At 41.2% G+C, this 23348-nt stretch overlaps 1 protein-coding gene across 1 annotated transcript in view; it reads right to left on the minus strand.

Annotated features, from left to right (window-relative positions):
- LOC126456464 (uncharacterized) overlaps nt 1-23348 on the minus strand; it is a 119529-nt gene that overhangs the window by 50624 nt on the left and 45557 nt on the right. The window contains exon 3 of the mRNA XM_050092215.1: nt 7669-7842. Within this exon, the coding sequence (XP_049948172.1) occupies nt 7669-7778 (110 nt within the window). The 5' untranslated portion in view covers nt 7779-7842. The remainder of the gene's footprint in view (nt 1-7668; nt 7843-23348) is intronic.

Here is a 23348-nt window from a genome sequence, read left to right on the forward strand (position 1 = left end):
TTAAATATACAATTAACAATAACTTTACGGTAAAGTTTTTACAATTTAATTCCTTTTCTTTTAGAAATATTCTTATATACTAATGACAATGATTATTTCAAAATATTCTGTTATCTTATAAAATGGGTGTTTGAGCAAACCAGTCATAAACCTTACATTTGAAAATATTACTGGTCAGTGACTAAGCAGATGCTGGAAGTTTATTGAAGAGTTTTAAACTCATTATTTTGTGTGAGTTTGCAGTCTTTGTGAGTCTGTGTCTTGGTATGTCGAAGTCCAGTTTGCCTCTGGTGGTGTGGGGATGTATGTTCTCTCTGGTCTTGAACTCATTTAAGTTGCTTTTGACATAAAGCAGTGCTGTGTAGATGTATAGATTCACAACAGTTAATATCATGTGCTTGATAAAGAGGGGGCGGCAGTGTTCCTCGGGCTTAGCTTTGCTTATTATTCTGATTACTTTTTTTTAATTTTCAGAATTTCACTGACAAAGCAAGAATGTCCCCATAACAATATGCCGTAGGAAATGTGTGACTGAAAGAGGCCAAAATATACCATCTTTACTCATCAGTGACTACATGTGTCAGTCTCCAGATGAGATAACACACTCTTGCTATTCTCTTGCAGATATGGCTAATGTGTTCCTCCCAGTTTAATTTTAAATCAATGTGGAATCCTAACAATTTTATTGATTTGCTTTCAACAGCTGTAGTTAAACCCAGAATTAGTTCTTGTGTTTTATCAGGATTACACAGGAGTTCATTAGAAGAAAACCAATCCATTACTAGTTCTAGGTTTTCCTGTGTTGCCTGATGCAGTTCTGTTGTGTCATGGTGTGTAATGAGCAATGTTGTATCATCTGCATAACACACAATTGAATTTGCTCCTACATGGTAAGGTAAGTCATTAATTGCAATGATGAACAGAAAAGGACCTAGGACCGAGCCCTGAGGCACTCCAGTCCGAACTTCCTTCAGTGAGGAGCATCTATTTCTAATTGATAAAAACTGTCTCCTGTTACTTAAGTATGATTTGATTACATCCAAAGATGGTTTGTGTATGTCATAAAATTCCAGTTTTGCAAGTAGGGTGTTAGATGGTATGCAGTCGAAGGCTTTGCTAAGATCACAAAGTATGACTGATACTAGATCCTTATTTTCGAATGCAGTTAACACCTGGTTAACAACTTCAGTGACAGCAGTAGTGGTATTTTTACCATGTTGATATGCAAACTGTCTGTTGGAGAGGAGATCATGCTTATCAAAATAGTTATTTAGTTGACTGTACATTACATATTCAAAAACTTTAGAGAAAATTGGGACAATAGAAACTGGTCAATAGTTTTGGGGCAGATGCTTATCTCCCTTTTTAAAGACTGGTATCACTTCAGCAGTTTTGAGTGCATCTTCGAAAACTCCAGATTCTAAACAAATATTAAAAATGAAAGAAAGCGGTTGACAGATAAGGTGTATTACTTTTTCATTACATAGTTAGAAAACCAATAACAGTCCATACTATTGGAGTTGGTGAACCTTGCCACAGCTTTTACAATATCCTCTGGGGTGACAACATTTCAGTGGAAAGTATACATCCTATGGGGCACAGCACCAAGATGATGTAGTGCACAAGTGCCATTTTGCTTGATTTTGTTTTCCAGCTCGCTCACTGAGGTTAAGAAGTAATTATTTCCTTCTTCTGGGACCAGCATTGCATCTTGTGTATGGGTTTGTGAATTATATTGGTTGATGATATCCCATGCTGCTTTACATTTGTTGGGAGCACTTTCAATGTAGTGTTCACATGCTTGTTTTTTGGCCAAGGACAGTTTGTCTTTGTAGATTTTTTTACATTTTAGATAAGTTCTATAAGAAGTATTATCTAGCTCAGGTCCTCATTTACAAGAATTCTTATATATTCTGTACAGTCTGATCATCTCCTCCCTAGTGAGAGCTAGCTCATCTGTATACCATTTTAGCTGTTTGTTTTTCTATTTGTGCTTAGGGCTACTTTTGATTAATGGTGAGCAGGAGTACCATAACTCTATGAGTATTTCCAGAAAGTTGTTAAACACCATTTCACCAGCACCCTTCCCAGGTTGTGTGTTGTATACAAAGTCCCATTTCACAGCACACCCATAGACTTGTCCTGAAGTGGTTCACAGGAACAATGGTGATATCTGAAGAAATGCTCCTAACTGGGATAATCCATCATTTTGACAGCCTGTGGTCTTCAACTTTGCACTTTGTTTGCAAGAAAGATTGATCCTGATGCCGTGTGATAATTACCACATTTCAATGGCTCATGGTGCCCCTGTGAAGATTACCACACTTTAAATGCCAGGACAGTACCAGGAAGGTACCCTATGTACATCTACATATGCTTTACCCATCACAAAAGTTTTCAGCATCATGGGCTACCAGATGCTTATGATGCATTGTAATTATGTCTTTGAGTTTATTTTGATTTTTATTTATGCCATTTGGTCTTAAAAATGCTGCATAGCATAGCAGTGTTTCGTGGATGAGTATTAAAGACACTTTGGATTTCCTTTATATACCATGATGGCTTTGTAGTGTTCTAACCAAATGCCTGGCTACATGTATGACACATGCAGAAAGTGTGTTCTTTCCTAGGAAGACTATTGAGGAAGTTTAGAGAACCGGCATTTAAAGCTGACTGCAGAATGATTCCAGTTCTGCCAAAGTACATTTTGTGTAAGCACACAAAGATAAGATAAGAGAAATTAGGGCTCATATAGAGGCATACATACAGTCGTTCCCCCCCCCCCCCCCCCCCCCCTCGCTCTATTTGCGAGTGGAACAGGAAAGGAAATGACTAGCAGGGCTACAGGGTACTCTGCCATGCATCATATGGTGGCTTGCAGAATATATATGTAGATGTACACGCAGATGTGTCAGAAGCAGTATAGCTATGGCATAATGCTGAATAAAGTAAAATGTGTCAATGGCAAAACAGAAGTGACCTTCCTGGAACAAACAATTTTGGCAGATGGCATTTGTCTGTTACCGTAAAAGACAGCAGCCCTGCAATACCCCTGACAGGCTATCAACAATTACAATTTTTGCTAGAAATGGTCAACTTTTATCACTGTCATCTACCAGTAATGGTGACTATACAAACACAACTTACGGATGTGTTCACAGGACACCACAGGTCAGAGATCCCTCAAGTGGACCTTGGAGATGGAAAAAGTTTTCCATGATGCCTAACTAGTGCAGTACTCCTTGATCACCGAGTGCCACATACGTCCTTGGCAATAGTCATAGACACTTGCCGAACAGAAATAGGTGCAGCCATATACCAACAAATTGACCACCATTGGCAACGATTAAATTTTTTTCCAAAAATTCGCAACTAGTGCTGCTGTACTGGAATGCGTGTGGCAGAGAACTGCCTGCATTTTGTAGAGTTGTTAAATATTTCTGAGCAGTAATTGAAGCTTTCCTTGAGATAATTTACACTCAGCTCAAATTGAAAGTCTGTGCTTCCAGAAAACTAGCAATAAGTGTCTCCCCAGCAGTGCAGACATACAGTTTGTCAGCCTGTTTATGTAGATGAGTGCCACATAAAAGGAGCAGAAAACATCATTTCTGATTACTTTTCACACATCTGTGGTCTGGCAAACACCAAGGACTACAAATAACTAAATGGCACTCACACTGCAGATCCACAACTACACCATTTACTGGCCTTCCACAAAACTGCAACTCACTTAAATCCTGGTGCCAGGCATCTATATTTTGCCAAAACTCTGCAAAGTTGCTTTTAACTTATTTACAATCTATCATACCCAACAGAAAATTACTGACAAACCATTTTGTGTGGCCAATGATTAAAAAAAATGCCTGTGAATGGGGATGTTTATGACTTCAGTGTCAGCACTATGAAGTGGGGCAACATGTGCATGTAGAAACTGGGCAATTTCACAGTTCATCGATGAGATTTGCCCATGTCCACAATGATCTTGTAGGCTCCCTCCCACCTGAGGACAGTTACAGGCACCTTTTAACATCAGTGGAGAGATGTGCTTGATGGGTATAAGCCAAACACATAATGGATGATTTTGCTGAGGTAACAGCAAAGACCTTCATTGCCATATGGATAGCATGAGTCTGTTGACCCCACCACATCATTACAGATCTGTGCTGGCAGATTGAATCCGAATTGTTCCAAGAATTGTCCAACTTTTTCAGCATCCAGCATCATCACATGACAAGTTACCAGCACACCAGCAATGGGATGGTAGAAAAGTGGTATCAGACATGTGCCACCATGGGAAATGGACAGAGGTCTTCCCTTTGACCTTTAGGCTTTTGTACAGTTTATAAGCAGGCATCAGAGAATTATTATCAGAAATGGTTTATGAGGAGACATTACACATTACAGCTTGCACCACTGCCATCCACAGCAGAAATGCCACAGCAGGTACAACAGCACCAAGATCACATAGCCTGCCTGCCTGCTTCATACCATGGCAAACACCCTATTGTTATCGAAAAAGCTTTCGGCAACTTCTCTGTGCAAATCCCATCAAATAGCTGCGCCGACCATGATACACCATTCCCCTCCCAGTGTTGTGATGAGGAGCCCTTGTAAAACAGCAAAACTGCAAAGGTTTCTATCGAGTTGTTCAATCTGGTGCGGGTACTGCCTTTGGCATTGACATTGGAAGCCTTACTGTACCTGAAAACACCTGTGCAGGCCTCTCCTGTGATTACTGAACCATTAGCCAGTAGCTACACAGTCACTGTAACAAAACTGCATCGACTTAATGCTCAGCATTCCACACAGTAACTGGGTGACAAATATCTACATCTACATCTACAAAAAGCTGTACACTCCAGGTGCTCCACACTATTGGTGGGGGGCGGGGGGAGGCAGAGAGATGGGAAGGGTGGGTTGTTCAGGAGTAATCAGTCCAACAACTAGCTGTAGTGTGTGTTACCTCTTGTACAAGGCGTATCTTTGAAGTTAATCTCAGTGGTGAGTTATCTGTATTTATGGATCTGTTTTTGTGTTGTTTAAAATAAAAAGTAATAAAATGTAGTTCTGTATGTTTCAATTGTATATACATTATTTTATGTGGTGTGCAAGCCTTACCTTCACTCATTATCCATAGAGATCCCATCTCACCCCTTAGAGTGCTAGACATGTTTCACACTAACAGTACATTTTGCCACAGAGTAGGACCAAGTCAGATCTATCCTAAGGCTGACTGACATTGCTCCAGGTATTTCAAAGTTATAGTTATGTGTCACCACTTTTCCTTCTCCAACCCCACAAGTATAGGTTCTAGGAGCACCTCATCCTCACAGTAACTGTCTCCTGATACTACAGGTGCATCATATGTGTACCAAGTTTGGATGAAAGTCTTGTTCATTTACATGAAAACTTCGGCAGGACTCAGCAGCAGCAGTAGCACCATTCCTGAAGATGGTAGATATATGGATCACTGAAATGTCAGGCCCATATAGGATGATGCATCAGTTTTCAGTGCGACTCAGCAGCAGCATCTCTCCAAAAGGTGGTAGACAGCTGCATTGCCAAAACATTGAGTCAGGTTAGCCTTAATGTTATGATCTGGCAGCAAACTTGAGGAGATTATGAACACTCAATTATTCCCACATGAAATTTTCTCTCTGGAGCAGAATGTGTACTACAGTGAAACTTTCTAGTGGATTAAAACTGTGTGCCAGACTGAGACTTGAAATCGGGTCTTTTGCATGTGCAGGCAGGTGCTCTTTCAACTGAGCTACACAAGCACAAGTTACAAACTGTCCTCACATCTTTACTTTTGCCAGTACCTCATCTCTTATGTTCCAAACTTCACACAAACTCTCCTGTGAAACTTCCAGAACTAGCACTCCTCAAAGAAAGGGAATTGAGGAGACATGGCTTAGCCACAGCCTGGGGGATGTTTCCAGATGCAAATTTTCATTCTGCAGTGGAGTGAGTTCTGATATGAAACATCCTGTCAAATTAACACGGTCTGCCAAACTGAGACTTGCATTCAGGACCTTTTCCTTTCAAGGGCAAGTGCTCTACTAACTGAGCTACCCAAGCATGACTCATGACATGTCCTCACAGCTTTACTTCCACCAATACCTCAGCTCCTACCTTACAAACTTCACAGAAGCTCTCCTATGAAACTTGCATGTAGAGCACTCCTGGAAGAAAGGATATTGCAGACACATGGCTTAGCCACAGCTTGGGGGATGTTACCAGACAGAAATTTTCACTCTGCAGTAGAGTGAGTACTGATATGAAACTTCCCAGCAGATTAAAACTGCATGCTGGACTGAGACTTGAAATCTAGACCTTTGCCTTTCACAGGTAAGTGTTCTAACAATTGAACTAAACAAACATGACTGACAACCTGACCTCACAGCTTTACTTCCAACAATGCCTCACCTCCAGCCTTCCAAACTTCATGTACTCCTGTGAAACTTGCAGTGAGAGCACTTGCAGGTGAAAATCAAAGGTCCCCAGTTTGAGTCTTGGTCTGGCACACAGTTTTAATCTGCCAGAAAGTTTCATACCAACAAACTTTCTGTTGCAGAGTGAAAATTTCATTCTGAAAACGTCCCCCAGGCTGTGGCTAAGCCATGTCTCCACAATATCCTTCCTTCCAGTAGTGCTAGTCCTGCAAGTTTCACAGGAGAACTTCTGTGAAATTTGGAAGGTAGGAGATACGATACTGGCAGAAGTAAAGCTGTCAGGATGGGTCATGACCTATGCTCGGGTAACTCAGTTGGTAGTGCACTTGGACATGAAAGGCAAAGGTCCTGAGTTTGCATCTCAATCCAGCACACAGTTTTAGTCTGCCAGGAAGATTCCTCAATTATTTGTTGGATACAATGAAATATCTATCTTTCCTTGCTGTTTTTACCCTCTGCAGTATTACAGAAGTTACTCGTTGCTGTCCTGACATATATCTTACCATCCTGTCAGTCCTTCTTGTCGCTGATTTCCACATGTTCATGTCGTCACCAATTCTGTGTAGAACAACATAATTCCTTATGTTATCAGTTCACATAATTTTCAACATCCTTCTATAGTACAACATCCCATACATTTCCATTTTCTTCTGTTCCAGTTTTCCCAAAGTCCACAATTTACTTCTACTCAACGTCATGCTCCAAATGTACATTCTCAGAAATTTCTTTGTCAAATTAAGATTGATTTTCGATACCAATAGACTTCTTCATCCTGCATTAGTCTGGTCTTTATGTCCACATTGCTTCTACTGACATGTGTTGTTTTGCTTCCAATGCAGTAGGATTCCTTCCCTTCATCTACTTAGAAGTCTCCTACTGTGATGTTAATTATATTGTTAATCTCATTTACAATATATTGTAGAACAAATAATGATCTTCAGAATGTAAAGAGTGAGTCTATGACCTATTGTTGTGTGTGTGTGTGTGTGTGTGTGTGTGTGTCTGTGTGTGGTTGTGTGTGTGTGTGTGCATTTAGTAGAACAATTAATTAAGATAAATGACAAAGATTCATTCAGTCTATAATGTAACGTACAAGATAAGACCATGATATCCAGAGTAACAATGAATATGATAAAAAGGACCCAAATGTAATCTACACTACATGAATTTAAAATTTCTTGTAAATTGCTTGAAAAAAATCTGTATGAGTGACCTTCCAAGAAATATAGGTGTTGTAAATGAAACCACTGATGTCCTTGCTGCAGACATTGTGAATAATGAGAGCCCAACATGTGCTTTTCCTTCATTGACATCACCTACCATCCCTGACCATTGGCCATTATCATAGGAGCCACAGGAAGGATCCTTTTTTACTATCAGCTGGGTTCTGAAACAAAGTTAGCTTTTATTCATTAAGTAATGTAAATGCAATCTATTTATATTTAAAATATCTACATATAAGCATTGAAGATTACTTTACAGTGGACAAATATATTTCAAACAATTCATGAAAATAAACAACTAAACAATCACAAGCATGGTAAAGTTGCTAACAGTTTGTTGTGTACATTTGTGACATTTATGTACAGCCTAAGACTTTGACTCTGACATCTCTATACATATACTATTTCATATCATTCTAATAATTAACTTGTTCTTGTTCAAAAGAAAGTACAGAATTCATTCATTGAACACTTTATAGAAAAATAATCCAAATATGGGTGACACACTTATAACTGTCACATGGAATGGTGCACGTTATTTTGTAGGTTTCATTTTTGGTAGGTAATAAATTGTAATGTAATTGATAAGCATTTGATTTTTATGGTCTATCTCTAGTGGTATATGCCTGTCTTTAGGTACAGGAGTTGTTAATGGTGATGTAGTATAATATCCTGCAATGTAAAAGTGAGATGTATAATTATGACAAAATCTATTGTTTTTCGTATACTCTTCAAATGGCAGCAATATGCAATCTAAGATAAAGAAGCTCCTAGAAAAATCAACAGCAGGAGCACTAGGGAAATCCAGAGAATGAGTCTGAGATCCAGAAGATATACAGCAAAATCATCATATGAAACAACAGCAGCAAGCACACAGAGAATTTTACTGGCAATGAGACAAAGATGAGTCACAATATGAGATGATTACTTTTTAAAATACTGTGGAAAAATGAGGAGAGATCCACCCCATATCTAAGTAACATGACCAAGGTAAATGATGAACAGTGTCAGTATCTTTACAAGATGTCTCCCTTCACAAGGAATAAGCCATTTGGTGACACACAAACAAACACAAACATACACACAAAATTCAAGCTTTTGCAGCAAACTGTTGCCTCATCAGGAAAGAGGGAAGGAGAGGGAAAGACGAAAGGAAGTGGGTTTTAAGGGAGAGGGTAAGGAGTCATTCCAATCCCGGGAGCGGAAAGACTTACCTTAGGGGGAAAAAAGGACAGGTATACACTCGCACACACAAACATATCCCTCCACACATACAGACATGTGTGGAGGGATATGTGTGTGTGTGTGTCTATCATATATATATATATATATATAAATATATATATATATATATATATATATATATATATATATATATATATAGCAGTACAAATAAGATACTAGAATTGAAACTTTATTGTAGAAGTAAGAAAGTGGATGTAGTTTGTATATGAAAACACTGACTAACTGAACCTGAAATAGACATCTTTGTTTCTCAAAGTCATGCTGTTGCTAGAATAATGTGTGAAAAAAAATTAGATTGTTAGTTTGCTGTGGTGATTTCAGTACAGAAATATGGGGTCATCATGACTTCAAAACAAAGAGGATAGGTGACTAGCATCGTGGAGTAGGGATGTGGAGCCATTGTGCTCTGGACACCAATTCGCACTGAGTGATGTTAGATGGTGGATGCCTCCTGTATTGTCCAAAGTTTAGTATATGTTTAGTTAGACCTATTGGTGTTTTTGTGTCACTTACATGTCACCTACTATCAAACAGAGGTATGCTAACACAAATGACGCTGACATTATTTGTGAAATACCATTGTCTGTCATGCTATTGTGCATTAACAATTGATGCAAAGCTTATTCTGTTCATTGTTCCTTGCAGCCCTAAGGCTACAAATTCATTGAGACTAACCATAGTGGAGTGCTTGACTTCATCAACAAATTGTGTGGAATATGGAGCAAAATGTGCGCATAATGTCATCTCACAAAATATAGTGATTGCGACTCAGCAGTGGCCATCACTGGAGTCTCTATGTGAACCCGCATGCCGCCCCCATGCTGAGCTGCTTCAAGGATAGTCTGATTTCAGGTTTCGCACAATCAGATATAGTGCTGATAGGTCTTCTACATCAGCTGTGCTACTATTGCCAATGCCTGATACACCCGTCTCATATGCACAACCTTTATGAAATATCGATGCCATGTTCCCATCTCCAACTACATCATGATTGATAGGCCCAGAAGTGGTCATGTCTTCCCAGTCATCTCAGGTGGTACAACTGTTATCAGAATTCACAGGATAACACAGAGCTGCAGCACAATGAGAACTCCCACTATTCTGATCAGACTAAGTGTCATCATGCTTCACAAAACAGTTGAGTGTGTATTTGCTTCACTAGACATTATCTATTACAGTTCAGAACTTCTGATCTTACCTGTTATCTCATGGAACATCTCAAAGTAATAAGTGATGTTATCCTTTCCCTTCCTCCACTCAATAATTCTGATGCAGCAAAAACATCACACTACATGAATTGCTCACACTCCTGAACAACAGATGTGGCGAGTCTTTTATGACAAGCAGCTCACTGAGGGAACCCCTTAAGAATTATAACACACTAATGCCAGATCCAACCCTTTGGACATTATGGATTGTGAAACTTCCATCTCAGCTACAGCTTGCAATGACTGTGCATGAGATGAAACCACTTGACAAGAAATTGGCACTAGCAAACATATTATATTGAACCATTTGACACAGGCAGAACATCAATTTGGGCACACTTCCCTCTCCACTCAGTCAGCCAGCAGGCACTCTGTTCAGTCATGCCAGCATCTGACATCATGCCAAGCTGACATCGCAAGCTCCCCTCCAAGCATTGGGCTGCTGACTGCGCATGGTACCACAACAACTGTTATGAATGCTGTGCCCACTGACTGCACCCCCTTTCTCCCACAACTCTGCTGGTATCATGTACAGTACGTTGCATCCACACGCAACTGTCACTAACCCTGCTCATATCCTAATGACAACCACATGCTGCAATAGGCACACTGCCTCACACCACAGCATCAAGTCACCTCTCTTCTACCACAGTGACTCTGCATGAGGGACACCTATACAAAGACGGCAACACAGATGTCTACTTCCCCATTGACACAGGCTTGGATGTGCCTTGCCTCCTATTCAAACCATACACTACAATCTTCAGACTACAGCTGCATCTGACTAACAACACAGACATTCCTGTAAATGGCACATGGGAACTAGCAGTGCATCTTTCTGATATGCTACACTGCATAAGGACCTTCTGTGTCACCAGAGTGGTGATATGAGTAGACTTCTTCTATAAATTCCACTTCTCACTTCATCTCTACTGCCATGCTTTACAGCACTGTGCCTCACAGTAGTTCATCCTGGGGCTTTTTGGCCTGACTTTACCAAGAGTCGCAACCCACAGTTCGCCCCCACCTACAACCCATGTCATGCCATTTGCCAATAGCAGCCTTCTATACATGAGTGTATTACCACAATACAACCAGTCAACACAGTTCAGAATCAACTATATGAGACTCATGCCAACTAACAACAATTATGCTCTGTTAATGGTGACCTGTGCCATTGCATACATGAAACATCCCTCACAACCAAAGTCTATGTCTCTCACACAACAATGTAAGAATGGCCCACATGATTGTACCTGCACTGGGTGGTCATGCCTCACTGCCACAACTCACTGACACCACAACATGTGCTGCAGCTTAGTGCCAAACAGTACAGGTTAGTACAGTGCTACCTGCCTCGCCTACTCCTCTACAATGAGTCCAGTGCAGTACATCGAGTGACACACAAAGGGTTAGACTCTAGCTGTGCACAAGTAGAAATGGTATTATGCACAATCACTGGTCTACTTGTTTGCTACAAGGCATGGTGCCTCACACAAGCTCTTCTTCAGGCAGCCAAGACAGCAACAGACAACAAGTTGTAAGTGAGCATCATCTGTTCTTCAATCAATAGCTGAGGATTACCCATCAAACTGGTACTTAAAAGAAGACAGTTCTGTGAGACTCTTTTGGGACTGCAGGATACTTAATTCTCATATGATTCAAGACAGCTACCCTGCACCAAACATTCAAGATTTCTCACAATTATTCATGGGAGACACAACCTTTAGTGTAATTCATTGTCAAAAAGCCTGTTGTCAGATTCCCATGCACTCAGACAATGTCAGTAAAACAGCCATCATCACACCATTCAGACCATATGAGTTCTTGATGATTCAATACAGACCAAAAAGTGCAGCACAGACATGGCAACATTTTATTGATGGTATACTAATCAAGATCAATTGCTGCTATGCCTATCTGAATGATAGTTTAATTTTTTCAGCTGGCAGTCATGGAAGGAGTTTTGAACTAGTTTCATCACCCTCCATGACAGAGGTGTCAACATCAATAATGACAAACCACAACTACAAAAACACAAAGTTACTTTCCTTATTCATACCATCAATGCAGATGGAATCAAACCAGCTCCAGATCAAACTGAATCCATCTGCTTGCTGCCTCTCTCACAAACTTACCATGAACTCCTCAGTATTCTGAACTTTTATTGACAGCATTTACCACATGCACAAGCACAGACACCTTTGGCTGATGCCCTGGCTGGGGAAACGAAAAGTAATGTGGAACACAGAAATGCAAAAGGCATTCAATCACTGGTAATCTGTGGTGATGGCAGTGTCCTTAGCACATCCCACACTGGGCATACAAATTTCACTATCAACTGATGCCAGTGACACAGCTATCGGCACTGTACTCCAGCTAGAGGGGGGAAGGAGGGGGGAGGAGGAGGGGGGTTACTACACAGCCTCTCAGATTTTTCTCTAAGAAATTAACAGAATCTCAAACAAAATGATTATCATTTGACTAGGAGTTATTAGCACTGTATGAACTGACATACGGCCAGGTGAGTCATGTACTGACCACATGTCCCTCCATATCCGCCTCCAGTGCGCCTGTGGGCTAAGGATGACATGGCAGCCCGTCAGTACCATTGGGTCTTCACGGCCTCTTTGGGCAGAGTTTAGTAGTGTATGAAGCAGTAAGGTAATTTTGGGAAGATACAGAGGGGCACCAGTCAAACTACTGTCATTTGGATTTAATTGCTCAATACTCACCCAACATCCAGCACTTGCAGTGGGCAGACCACATCATGGCTGAATACCTTTCTTGAGTGCACACAATCTCCCTCACCTTGGATCATGCAGTGTAGAATCTATGATTGCCCACACAACATTGTGCACCTAGGTTCCTGATCTATTATATGGCTGGTCACTGAATGATTCATTTGAACAGATGTTTGATGTAACTGCTGCACCTGAGCACACACAAGCTTTGACTGTCAATGAAGCAAGGTGGGTTGACATCCACAGCCACTGCTTGGCAGTTCTGAAATACCATTCGGGTGCTTTTTCCACATGCACGTAGATCTTGTGGGACCTTTACTAGAGTCAGAGGACTACAGACATGTCATATCCATGGTTGATAGTGTTTCACACTGGGAAGAAGCTGTTACACAGCTTGGATATCACATTTTGGTGGCCCAGATAATATCACCATTGACCAGGGATTCCAGTTTGAACTGGTACTCTTCACAGCCCTTTGTAGCTTCTGCAGCAACTCTCACCAATCCACCACAGCACACCATCCCAAAAGCAATGACCTAGAAGAGTGATAGCATTGCGTGATGAAGTTCTTATGTGTCATAGGGGCACATGGACTGAAACTTCCCTGTGCGTCCTCCTCAGTACCCACACGTGGTGAGGATGATCTGCAAGTCTCACTTGCAGAGATACTCTATGTTGAGATATTAAACCAGCCAGCTGAATTTTCATTATCAACAACAACTCCTGACCCATTGCACCTTCTCTCAATGGTGCATAGTGTCAAGAACCATATTTGTAATTCGCTGATGCCTCCTCCATCCACGAACACTGCCCCCAAACCGACCCTACACAAGATACTCCTAAATTGTTCACACATCATTTTCTGTGATGATACTGTATGGATGGCTTTACAATCACCTTACAATAGCCCATTCCAAGTTGTCCAATGGGGAACTCATATCATTGACATTGAGGTCAATAGAAACACCACCATGGTCTCAATCAACAGACTGGAACCAGCATGGACACTTATCACCAAAGATGACACAAATATCCCACAGAATCATGACAACTCAAACATCTCTCGTACAACAATGACCTATGGACAGAAGCAAAACACACAAACAAACAGCTTCACAAATCATGTCCAGGGCAATCACTACCTTCTACCTACTGATGATGGTGGATTTTGCAGCAATGTCATCAGAGCTCTCACTCATAGGTGACCTAATGATCAGTCAGCCCGTTAACAACTGGTGGATTTTGCAGCATTGTCATCGCAACTCTCACTTGTGGTAACCTAACGATCAGTCTACCCGTTAACTCCATGACCAGCTTGCCTAATTCGAATATGTACCCTAATCACCCCATGATAACTGACAATTCAACACAGCTTTCAACAATGGAATAAGTCAAAGCCACCACTCCCACCTCCCACTACAGTCAGTCACGTCACCTTCCTTCTGGGTTTGTGCAGCACAAGATGTACACCAACTCCACTCTACAGCGAGCACTGCCGATCAACAACCTGCATGCCTTGCAGACTATGGTTTTCCACCAGATCACCCAGTGCGCCACACTCAGAGGGAGAAGGGGGGGGGGGGGGGGCTGCTCTGTGGGACATTGTGAGGAAGAGAATCACCGACTAGCACCACAGAGTGGAGGTGTGAAGCTCCTGTACCCTGGACACCTGTTCACACTGAGAAGTGATGTTAAATGGTGGATGTCTCCTGTACTGAATAAAGTTTAATAAATGTCTACATAGACCTATTGGTGTTTTCATAATGCTTACATGTCACCTACTACTACAGAAGCATAATTCCACAGAAATGTCAAATTCTGACATGCAAATATCAAGATTCAAATTTTCACTCTAAAGGAGAGCTTCTGTGAAGTTTGGAAAATAGGAAATGAGGTACTGGTGGAATTGAAGGTGTGAGGATGGATCATGAGTCATGCTTGGTTAGCTCAGATGGTAGGGCACTTTCCTGTGAAAGACAAAGGTCCTGAGTTCAAATATCTCGGTCTGGTACACAGTTTTAATCTGTCAGGAAGTTACATATATCAAGATCTTTTTTCAATATCCCAAGGTCATTAAATTTATTCAGTACAAAAAATGCTACTCATAAAGAAACCTGTTTAGATAGGATAGATGTTAGAAATTGAGAATCCTTACAAATCTGAAAGAAAATTGAAAATATGCCTTACTGGCCACTCCTTCAAATAAGAGTGTTGGAACTTTAATAGTGGCAACTATTTATTTACAGCCCATACAAAATAGATACGTGTTTCAAAGTTTTACTGACCTTCAAAGTAGTCACCAGAATTGTGTATAACCCATTGCCAGTGATGTGGAAGTTGTAGGATACTCTTAGCAGCACCAGTTGTGGTGACAGTTCAAGCAGCACGATCTATTGCCCGACAAATTTGTAGCAGTTCTGAAGCAAATGCGATGAAGTGTTTGGTTCAGTTTAGAAATCGAGTTGAACTAATGAGGGCTTAAGTCAGGGGAATGCAGTAGGTACTATAGCACTTAGAAGCCCCATTAGTCAAATAAATCAGTAACAGCTTGCACTGTATGTGCTTGAGCATTGTCCTGCAAAGTGATGGTCAAGTCCTGCAGAAAGTGTCATCACTTCTGTCTCTAAGCTGGTCATAGGTTGTGTTCCAAAAATGAACAGCATAGAGACAGAAGTGATGACGCTTCCTGCAGGATCTGACCATCATTTTGCAGGACAATGCTCAAGCACATACAGTGCAAGCTGTTACTGATTTGTTTGACTGATGGGGCTGCTAAGTGCTATACCACCTACTGCACTCCCCTGACTTAAGCCCTTGTGAGTTCAGTTTGATTTCTAAACTGAAGGAAACACTTCACAGCATTCGCTTCAGAACTGATACAAATTCGTCAGGCAATAGACTGCACCGCTTGAACTGTCAACAAAAGTGGCACTGCTAAGAGTATCCTACAACTTCCACATTGCTGGCAACGAGTTATTCACAATGCTGGTGACTACTTTGAAGATCAGTAAAACTTTGAAGCACATATCTCTTTTGTATGAGCTGTAAATAAATAGTTGCCACTATTAAAGTTCCAATCCTTGTAACATGATTATCTACATTCAACGACTGAAGGTTGCTGTTAGCTCCAGGAGAGGGGCAATGTTATTGGAACACAGGCCTCTGTTCATATGACAGATAGATACTGTTGTTTTACAATAAATATCATGATGGTTATGTAGATATAATGCTAGTAAGGGGAGCTAAATAGCTGGTACATAGTGTAGCTAAAGAAGCAGCAGTTTTCCTTAAAAATTATGTTTTCTGTTTATTTGCTATGTTAATCAATGTAAATTACTTTGATAATATGTCCCTCGACTTTTTCCACAACCAATGAATGGTGAATAGGATCAATGGAAGATGAGGAATGAATGGATGACTTAAGATATAAAGATATTCTGAAAATATTCTAGTTACTCATTATAGGTTCTTCCATTCATAAATAAATGCTAACTCAGACTTTTTTCCCCTAGTATCCTTACTGCTTCTAGAGCCAAACTGATTTTTGGCCAGGATTTTGTTTGTAATCTTCTATATATATGGTGTCCATAAAACAATGCCCCAGTTATAAATTTTAATACTATCAAAAGTAAGCATTATAGAGTGTTGGTTCAAGCCTACAATTAAAGAGAACTCAAACAAGTATAGATAAGTGCACATGTGAATACTGCTTTGTTGTTTTCCCACTTGTAGAGTCACATACACAAAATGGCAATGTCTGAGCATAAAGTAATTTGTGTTCTGCAGTTTGCTAAGAGAGAATCTGTAATTTCAGAGCATGTGAGTGTGAGTGCACTGAGTGTGGTGTCATTATGCGTGTGTACTTAAATCAACTGCCAACTTATCAGCCCAGGCTAAACTGCTAGAGGTTACATGTAAAAGCATGCACGTGGCACGGTCTTGACCACACTGTCTATCAGCGATTCACACTATATATGCATTGAGCAGCTCTGACTCACTCTCACTATGTACTTTAAGTTTGTACCACTCATGTCAGTTGTCCTGTGTATCAATTATATTGCACCTTCTGTTTGATTTTTTTGTCTTGTCAAGTCTAGAGTCATGAGAGGTTTATTTTCATTATTGTTCAGAGGTGATGAATAAAGCCATATTTGCATTACTTAGATCAGTTTCATGTATTTCTTGGTTAGTACATAATTGAAAATGAGTTGGAATGGTTTATACATGTGCAGTCTTTAAGCACAGTTTCATTAGGTTTAGTCATTATGGATTCCATGCTACCAGCCCTGATTGAACAGCTTAGGCCTACTTCAGCAGTGTCCACTTTATCAGCTTCCATTAAGACATAGGGTACTGTTCCTCCTGTCTACCCATCCACATTTCCTCTGTATGGTGTTTCGGGTGAGGATTGGGAAGCTTACGAAAGAAGATACAGAGAGCATTTTTTGGCTTTCGGTGTGACAGACTCAAATTTGTGCAAAGGCTTATTTCTCTTGTGGATTCCATCTAAGGTATATCAGTTGCTGTGTTAGCTTGCCCCTTTACAAGAAATGGCAGCTCTTATCTTTGATCACATATGCAGTTTATTGTCCAGCTACCATTCCAAATGAACATGTCATATCAGCATAAGTCGAATTCTGCCAATGCCATAAGAAACCAGACCAGTCATACAGGACCTGGGCAGCCAAATTTCACGCCCTTAGGCATAAGTGTCAGTTCATTAGTGATGCACATAATGACACTTATGCAGAGTCTGTTTAGCTCTGGAAATGAAAGTACACCAGAAGGCTTTAATCTGTGAAAATGCCTGTTGGCCAAAGTTTTGCAAATAGCACAATCTTTTGAAGTTTCTCAGGTGGTGGGAGACCAATCTGAAGCATGGGGTGATGTGGCAGTAGTGTCACAAGATGTGACCACTAGTACAACAGATGGCTTGTACAAGAAAGCGGCAGTGGCAGCAGTAAAAATGTGGGCCCAGCACCGAGCAGATCAAGGCCAGCCCAAGCAGCTGTGACTGCTACAGTGTCAGTGTCAGTATTCTCTCTTCTATCTTGTCCTTTCTGTTTTGTCTAGCACAAAAGTTCAGCATATCCTAAGCACTGAGATACATGTAATGCTTGTAAGAAGAAAGGACACATCACCTCTGCGTGCCATTCACCACAGGTTGCTCAGGATATCATCATGGACAAAAACTGTGTGACTTCAATGCTTGTGACTTCTCGCAAGTTATTTACTAAGTTAAGTGTTTTTCATCAACTACTCCAGTTACAGGTTGACACAGGTACTGTGTCATCAACTACTCCGGTTAAGGTTGACGCAGGTACTGCCGCCATGGTGTTATTGAATTCTCAAACCTATGTGAGTTTATGCTCATCACCATTGGCACCATTCACACAGAAGCTAGTCACTTATAACAAACCCGAAGATTACCCTATGGGGATAATTTATGCCATCTGCCAATTACAGGTCAGTGGTTTGCTCCATAACATTTTTGGTGGCTGCTGATGCCAGTGTTGAGAACTTGTTTCGGATGGATGCATTTCGTTCATTTGAATTTTCTATCACTGAAACAGTTAATCTTGTGTCCAATCAGGTACTGTATTCACAACTGGAAACACTGTGTGATGAGTTATTGGACTTGTTTTCAGAAGGTATAGTGTGTGCTATGAATTTTTCTGTTCATATTTCTTTGAAATCCATGGTTCGGCCTCATTTTTATCATGCACGTCCTATTCGTGTCATCCTGAATGATCAAGAGAAAGGAGAGTTGGGCAGACTTCAGTCTGTAGGGATGGTGCAACCTGTTACAGCTAGTGAATGGTCGCCTCTGCTGGTTGTAATTCAGAAGTTGTTGGGAAAACTTTGCCCCTGTGGTGACTTCAGTACTACTGTCAATGCACAGTCATTCATGGATACGTATCCTCTCCCACTCCAGAAGGAACTGTTGGGGAAAATACTGAGGGGCCAGTACATTTCTAAAATTGATTTGTCTGAACCATATCTGCAGACTTCTGTGGGTGCGGAGTCTTGGTGATTTCTGGTTTTGAATGCTCGTTTTGGTCTCTATCAATATTTGCAATTTCCTTTGGGGGTGGCTAACAACCCTGCTATATTCCAATGATGTTTTAGAGCAACAGACTTTATCTGTCTCAGGGTGCATTAATTATTGGGATGATACTGTTGTTATGGGCTTCTCCATGGCCAATCATTTGAAAAATTTTTGCGCTTTGTTTTCTGTCTTCCAGTCCACAAGCTTACAGTGTAACTTACAAAATCTCAGTATTTTTGACCTTCTATTGTTTATTTGGGGTTTAAGATCTCGTGGGATTGGTTGACCCTCTGCTACACCACATTCCCGCTGTTATGTCTATGACTTGTCCATTGTCCATGAAGGAGCTTCAGGCCTTTCTAGGGAAGATAGCCTACTACCAAAAAATCTCTCTGAGGTGGGTGACCAAATTGGCCCACCTGTTGCTTGCCTTGTTATGCAAGAATTTATCTTTTTGCTGGCGTCTGGATGGCAAACATGCTTTTCAAATGTTGAAATCCAAACTACTCTAGGTCCGTTGTTTAGCTACTTTCTCTCCAGATCAGCATGTAATTTTGGTGCACCCCTAGGGCACTGATAAGTCAACGGCTCTGAACAACCTGTTGATTTTGCCTTTCAATCTCTGACCCACCCCAGCAGCATTACTCTCAGGTGGAAAAAGAGGCTCTTGACATAGTCTATACTCTCCAGAAATTTCATGTTTTTATGTATGGCTCCAAGTTTCACCTTATTAGTGATCATAAATCCTTGGTTTCCTTGTTTAATCCTCATACTTCCTTGGATGAAAAGGCAGTACACCACCTACGATGCTCGGCACTGTTCTTGTCTCACTACAATTATGAAATCCACTTTCAACCTAAGTCTAAACATGCCAATGCAGATGACTTATCCTTCCTTCCTGTGGATCCTGAACTCGATTTTGATTACGAAAATTGATTTGCATCCATAATGCTACTGAAACACAGTGGTTGAGGGTTTCCCTATTATGATCTCGGACATAGTGGCTGCCATTACTACTGGCCCAGTTCTCCATTATGTGGTTTGGTTTGTTCAACAGGGCTAGCCAGATAAACTGCCAGGTCAGGCTTCAGACTCCATGTGCAATTATTTTTCCATCACCTCTCTGTTTTTGACAGTGTTTTGTTGTTGCCCAAGGAAGACCTCTCTCCCAGTGTTGTTATTCTTGCCACACTATGGTGCAAGATTCTACACCTTTTCCACCAGGGCAATTTGGGAGTCTCATGCACTAACTGCTGGCTAAGAGACATATTTTTTGGCCAGGCATTGATGGCAAAATTGTCCATTTTGTCAAATCGTGTGAGCAGTGTGCCCAACAACAGGCAGTTCCCAGGACATCTCTGTTCCCCTTCCCCGCTCCACACCAGCCATAAGAATGCATTCATATAGACTTTGTGGGTCCCTTCTTGAATTCATATTGGCTCTTGGTTGTGGATGCATTTTCCTGGTTTCCTTACATTCTCTGACATGCCTTGATGTCGGTTGAGGTCACAATTCATATGCCTTTGAGGATTTTTTGTATTGAGGGCTTGTCTTGTACCTTAGTTTTGGTAATGGGCTCCTGTTCATTTCTCACACCTTTCAATTGTTTGGTTTCTGTCATGGCATTTATCCTGTTTATAGCTTTGTCATTCTACCCTAAATTAAATGGTGACATGGAACCGGTAGTGTGTACATTCATGTTCGAAATGAAAAAGTTTGATGCAGATTCTTCACCAAGCAATGTCCTTCACCATTTTCTGAGCATTTATCACTTCATGCCTATTGTGAATTGGAGCCCAGCTGAGCTGTTTCATGGCTGGCATCAACACACACACTCCTACACTTTCTGTGGCCTTTGCCACACCTGACACGGTCAGGTTCATGCAGCTGTTTCTTACCAAGATCGCTGATGTGGACACAGGGATTCGGTCACTGTCCCAAGTTGATACGAGCCACTGCTATCTCCCAACAGGGATTCTGTCTTTGTGACGTCTGTATGTATGACCGATGGGCTGGTGGTGTGCCACTTTCATCAGTTGTACCCCTGCTCACTGCTAGAAGCTACCAGTTCAAGAATGTGGTACCCATTATCACAGCTTACCCCTTTGCCCTCTGCCTTGAGCCCATTGTTGCCTGCTGTTGCATGTGTTGTGCCTTGGGGTTCCAGCTTCCCGGCGATTGGTGCCGGTCCCACCAATCTCCCCTATCGCCTCTCCTTTCATACAGCTCAGTGTTGCACAACAAATCATGAGCTGTGACTCACAGAGATACCCAGAGGTGCCTCACACGGAGAGCATCCCAGAGTGCTGCTGAGAGGTACAACACCAAAAAGAATTGCTTCTCAGCTTTTCGAAAGATCAATGTGCATTTTTTTTAAGGGTAGGTGGAGGGAAAACTTTATTTATTTTCTATAATAATGGGTGAGATCACCAACTACTTTTATTTTACTACAATTGTCAACAACTTTGACCCATACTCAGACACATTCTGATTCAGTTATTTTCCAATGATTCTTTGTCTGGCAACCAAAAGCATGGTGGACATGTAATATGATTTCCAATGTCTCTGTTGTAGGCTTCACAAATCTGAATGTAGCTCTCAGCGGCACTCTGGGATGCTCTCTGTGTGAAGCACCTCTGGTCATCTCAGTGAGTCGCAGCTCATGATTTGTTGTGCAACACTGAGCCGTATGAAAGGAGGGGCAATAGGGGAGGTTGGTGGAACTGGCCTCTAGTATTACTAGGCATCGTGCATGCTAAAAATCCAAGGCGGGAAGTTGATAAGGTGCCAGCAGTGTGAGTTGCGGTCTGTTGCTGCATCCTGCTGTTTGGGTTGGGCCATTTTCACTGGCTCCCTTGCCCTCATCGTCTCAGCCATTGTCACTGGTGGGTCTAGCCTCATCTCCTCGGCATGAGGACCTGCCTGCTTATGGTGATGCAGAGATGGAGAATGGCACCCTCCTCCTCGGTATTGTCATCCAGGGCCATGCAGGCCCAGTCCCCATATGTGTGCCTTTGTCTCTGCACATTCCTGATCTATGCTCCAGTGCCCACCCAGAACATTGTCCCACCTGCTTGGTCGGCACTGGCCACTCCAGCTCCAATGGATGCGATCTTGTCAGGTCACCGGCATCTCTTCCTCACCTCACTCTCCTACTGGCGACTCACACCTACATACACGTGGAGCAGCACTGACTCTCATTCACTACATTCTTTTAGTTTGTATCACTCACAATAGTTGTTCGGTATATCGCTTACCTTGCAACTTATTTATGATTCTTTTGTCTTGTTACACATGGGGTCAAAAGAGACTTATTTCCGTTATTGTTCAAAGGTTGTGAATAAAGCCATATTTGTATTTGTTGGATCAGTTTCATGTATTACTTGGTCACTACACAGTTCATTGTGTATTTCATTTAAAGTTCATCTGTAATCCCCCATGTGTAAGCAGCTTCAAATAACCTCATAATCAAAAATGGAGTTGGCAACCCTCCAGCCAGGTGGACACACGTGTAAGAGGCTCTCACTAAGTTATGTGATTAATACTGAAATAAGAGTTAATTTAGTTAATATTACATTTTAGACTAGTGCATTTACTTCTTATCTAATCCATCTATTGAAGGTTGCACTTTTCTAAACGTAATTAAATCTAAAAGGAAGTATTTCATAAAGGCCAGCAGTTGCGAGTTTGTTTATACACTTAGGCGTAAATTTCGTACAAGCGTAGATATTTGTTTTTGACTAGACTTAGCGCTTCAGAGTTAAATTAATTCGTGTTTCTCATTCAGAATTTGTGTGGTTAATTAAAAGTTCCTGAAGCAAGATTTATAAGTTTGTTTACATTAGTGTTTAGTTACGTATTAGTACAGGTTACAAAACTATTGTCTTGTTGAAGTTATTTTCTGCTTTTGTGGTACGTTTTACTATCAAACCATGTGTGACAGGCGTGGTGGTTGCCATAGAAATTTGAAAGAGGGGGTGTTCTGTATAGACTGTAGATTGTGGTTTCATTGGGGCAAGTGCAGCGGAGAAGAACCAAGGGTAGACAATGAGGCTCTTCCATGGCAGTGTAGGTTATGTAGAAAGGACAGAAAAATCGAGGAACAGGAGGCAAAGATTTGTGCCCTTAAGACTGAATTAGAAATCATGAATTTGGAATTATTTAAGCTAAGGGAGGAAAAGGACTCTGGGTGCTGGGAAATGGTAGCAAGCAAAGGGCGAAAAAGGGAAACAAGTGATAAAACTTCTGAAATTCAGTTAGCAAATCAGTTTGGCTTGCTATCTGAAGTAGTGGAGGAAGGGCCTCATTCAGATGTAGTTGAATGTAGGTTGAAGCAGAATACTAGCTTAAAAGAAAAAAGATAGGTCAGCATCAAACCAGAATAGGAAAAGAAAAATTCTGCTTATAGGTAGCAGTCTTGGGAG

Source organism: Schistocerca serialis, chromosome 2 (assembly GCF_023864345.2).
Source record: "Schistocerca serialis cubense isolate TAMUIC-IGC-003099 chromosome 2, iqSchSeri2.2, whole genome shotgun sequence".
Classification (NCBI taxonomy): Eukaryota; Metazoa; Arthropoda; class Insecta; order Orthoptera; family Acrididae; genus Schistocerca; species Schistocerca serialis.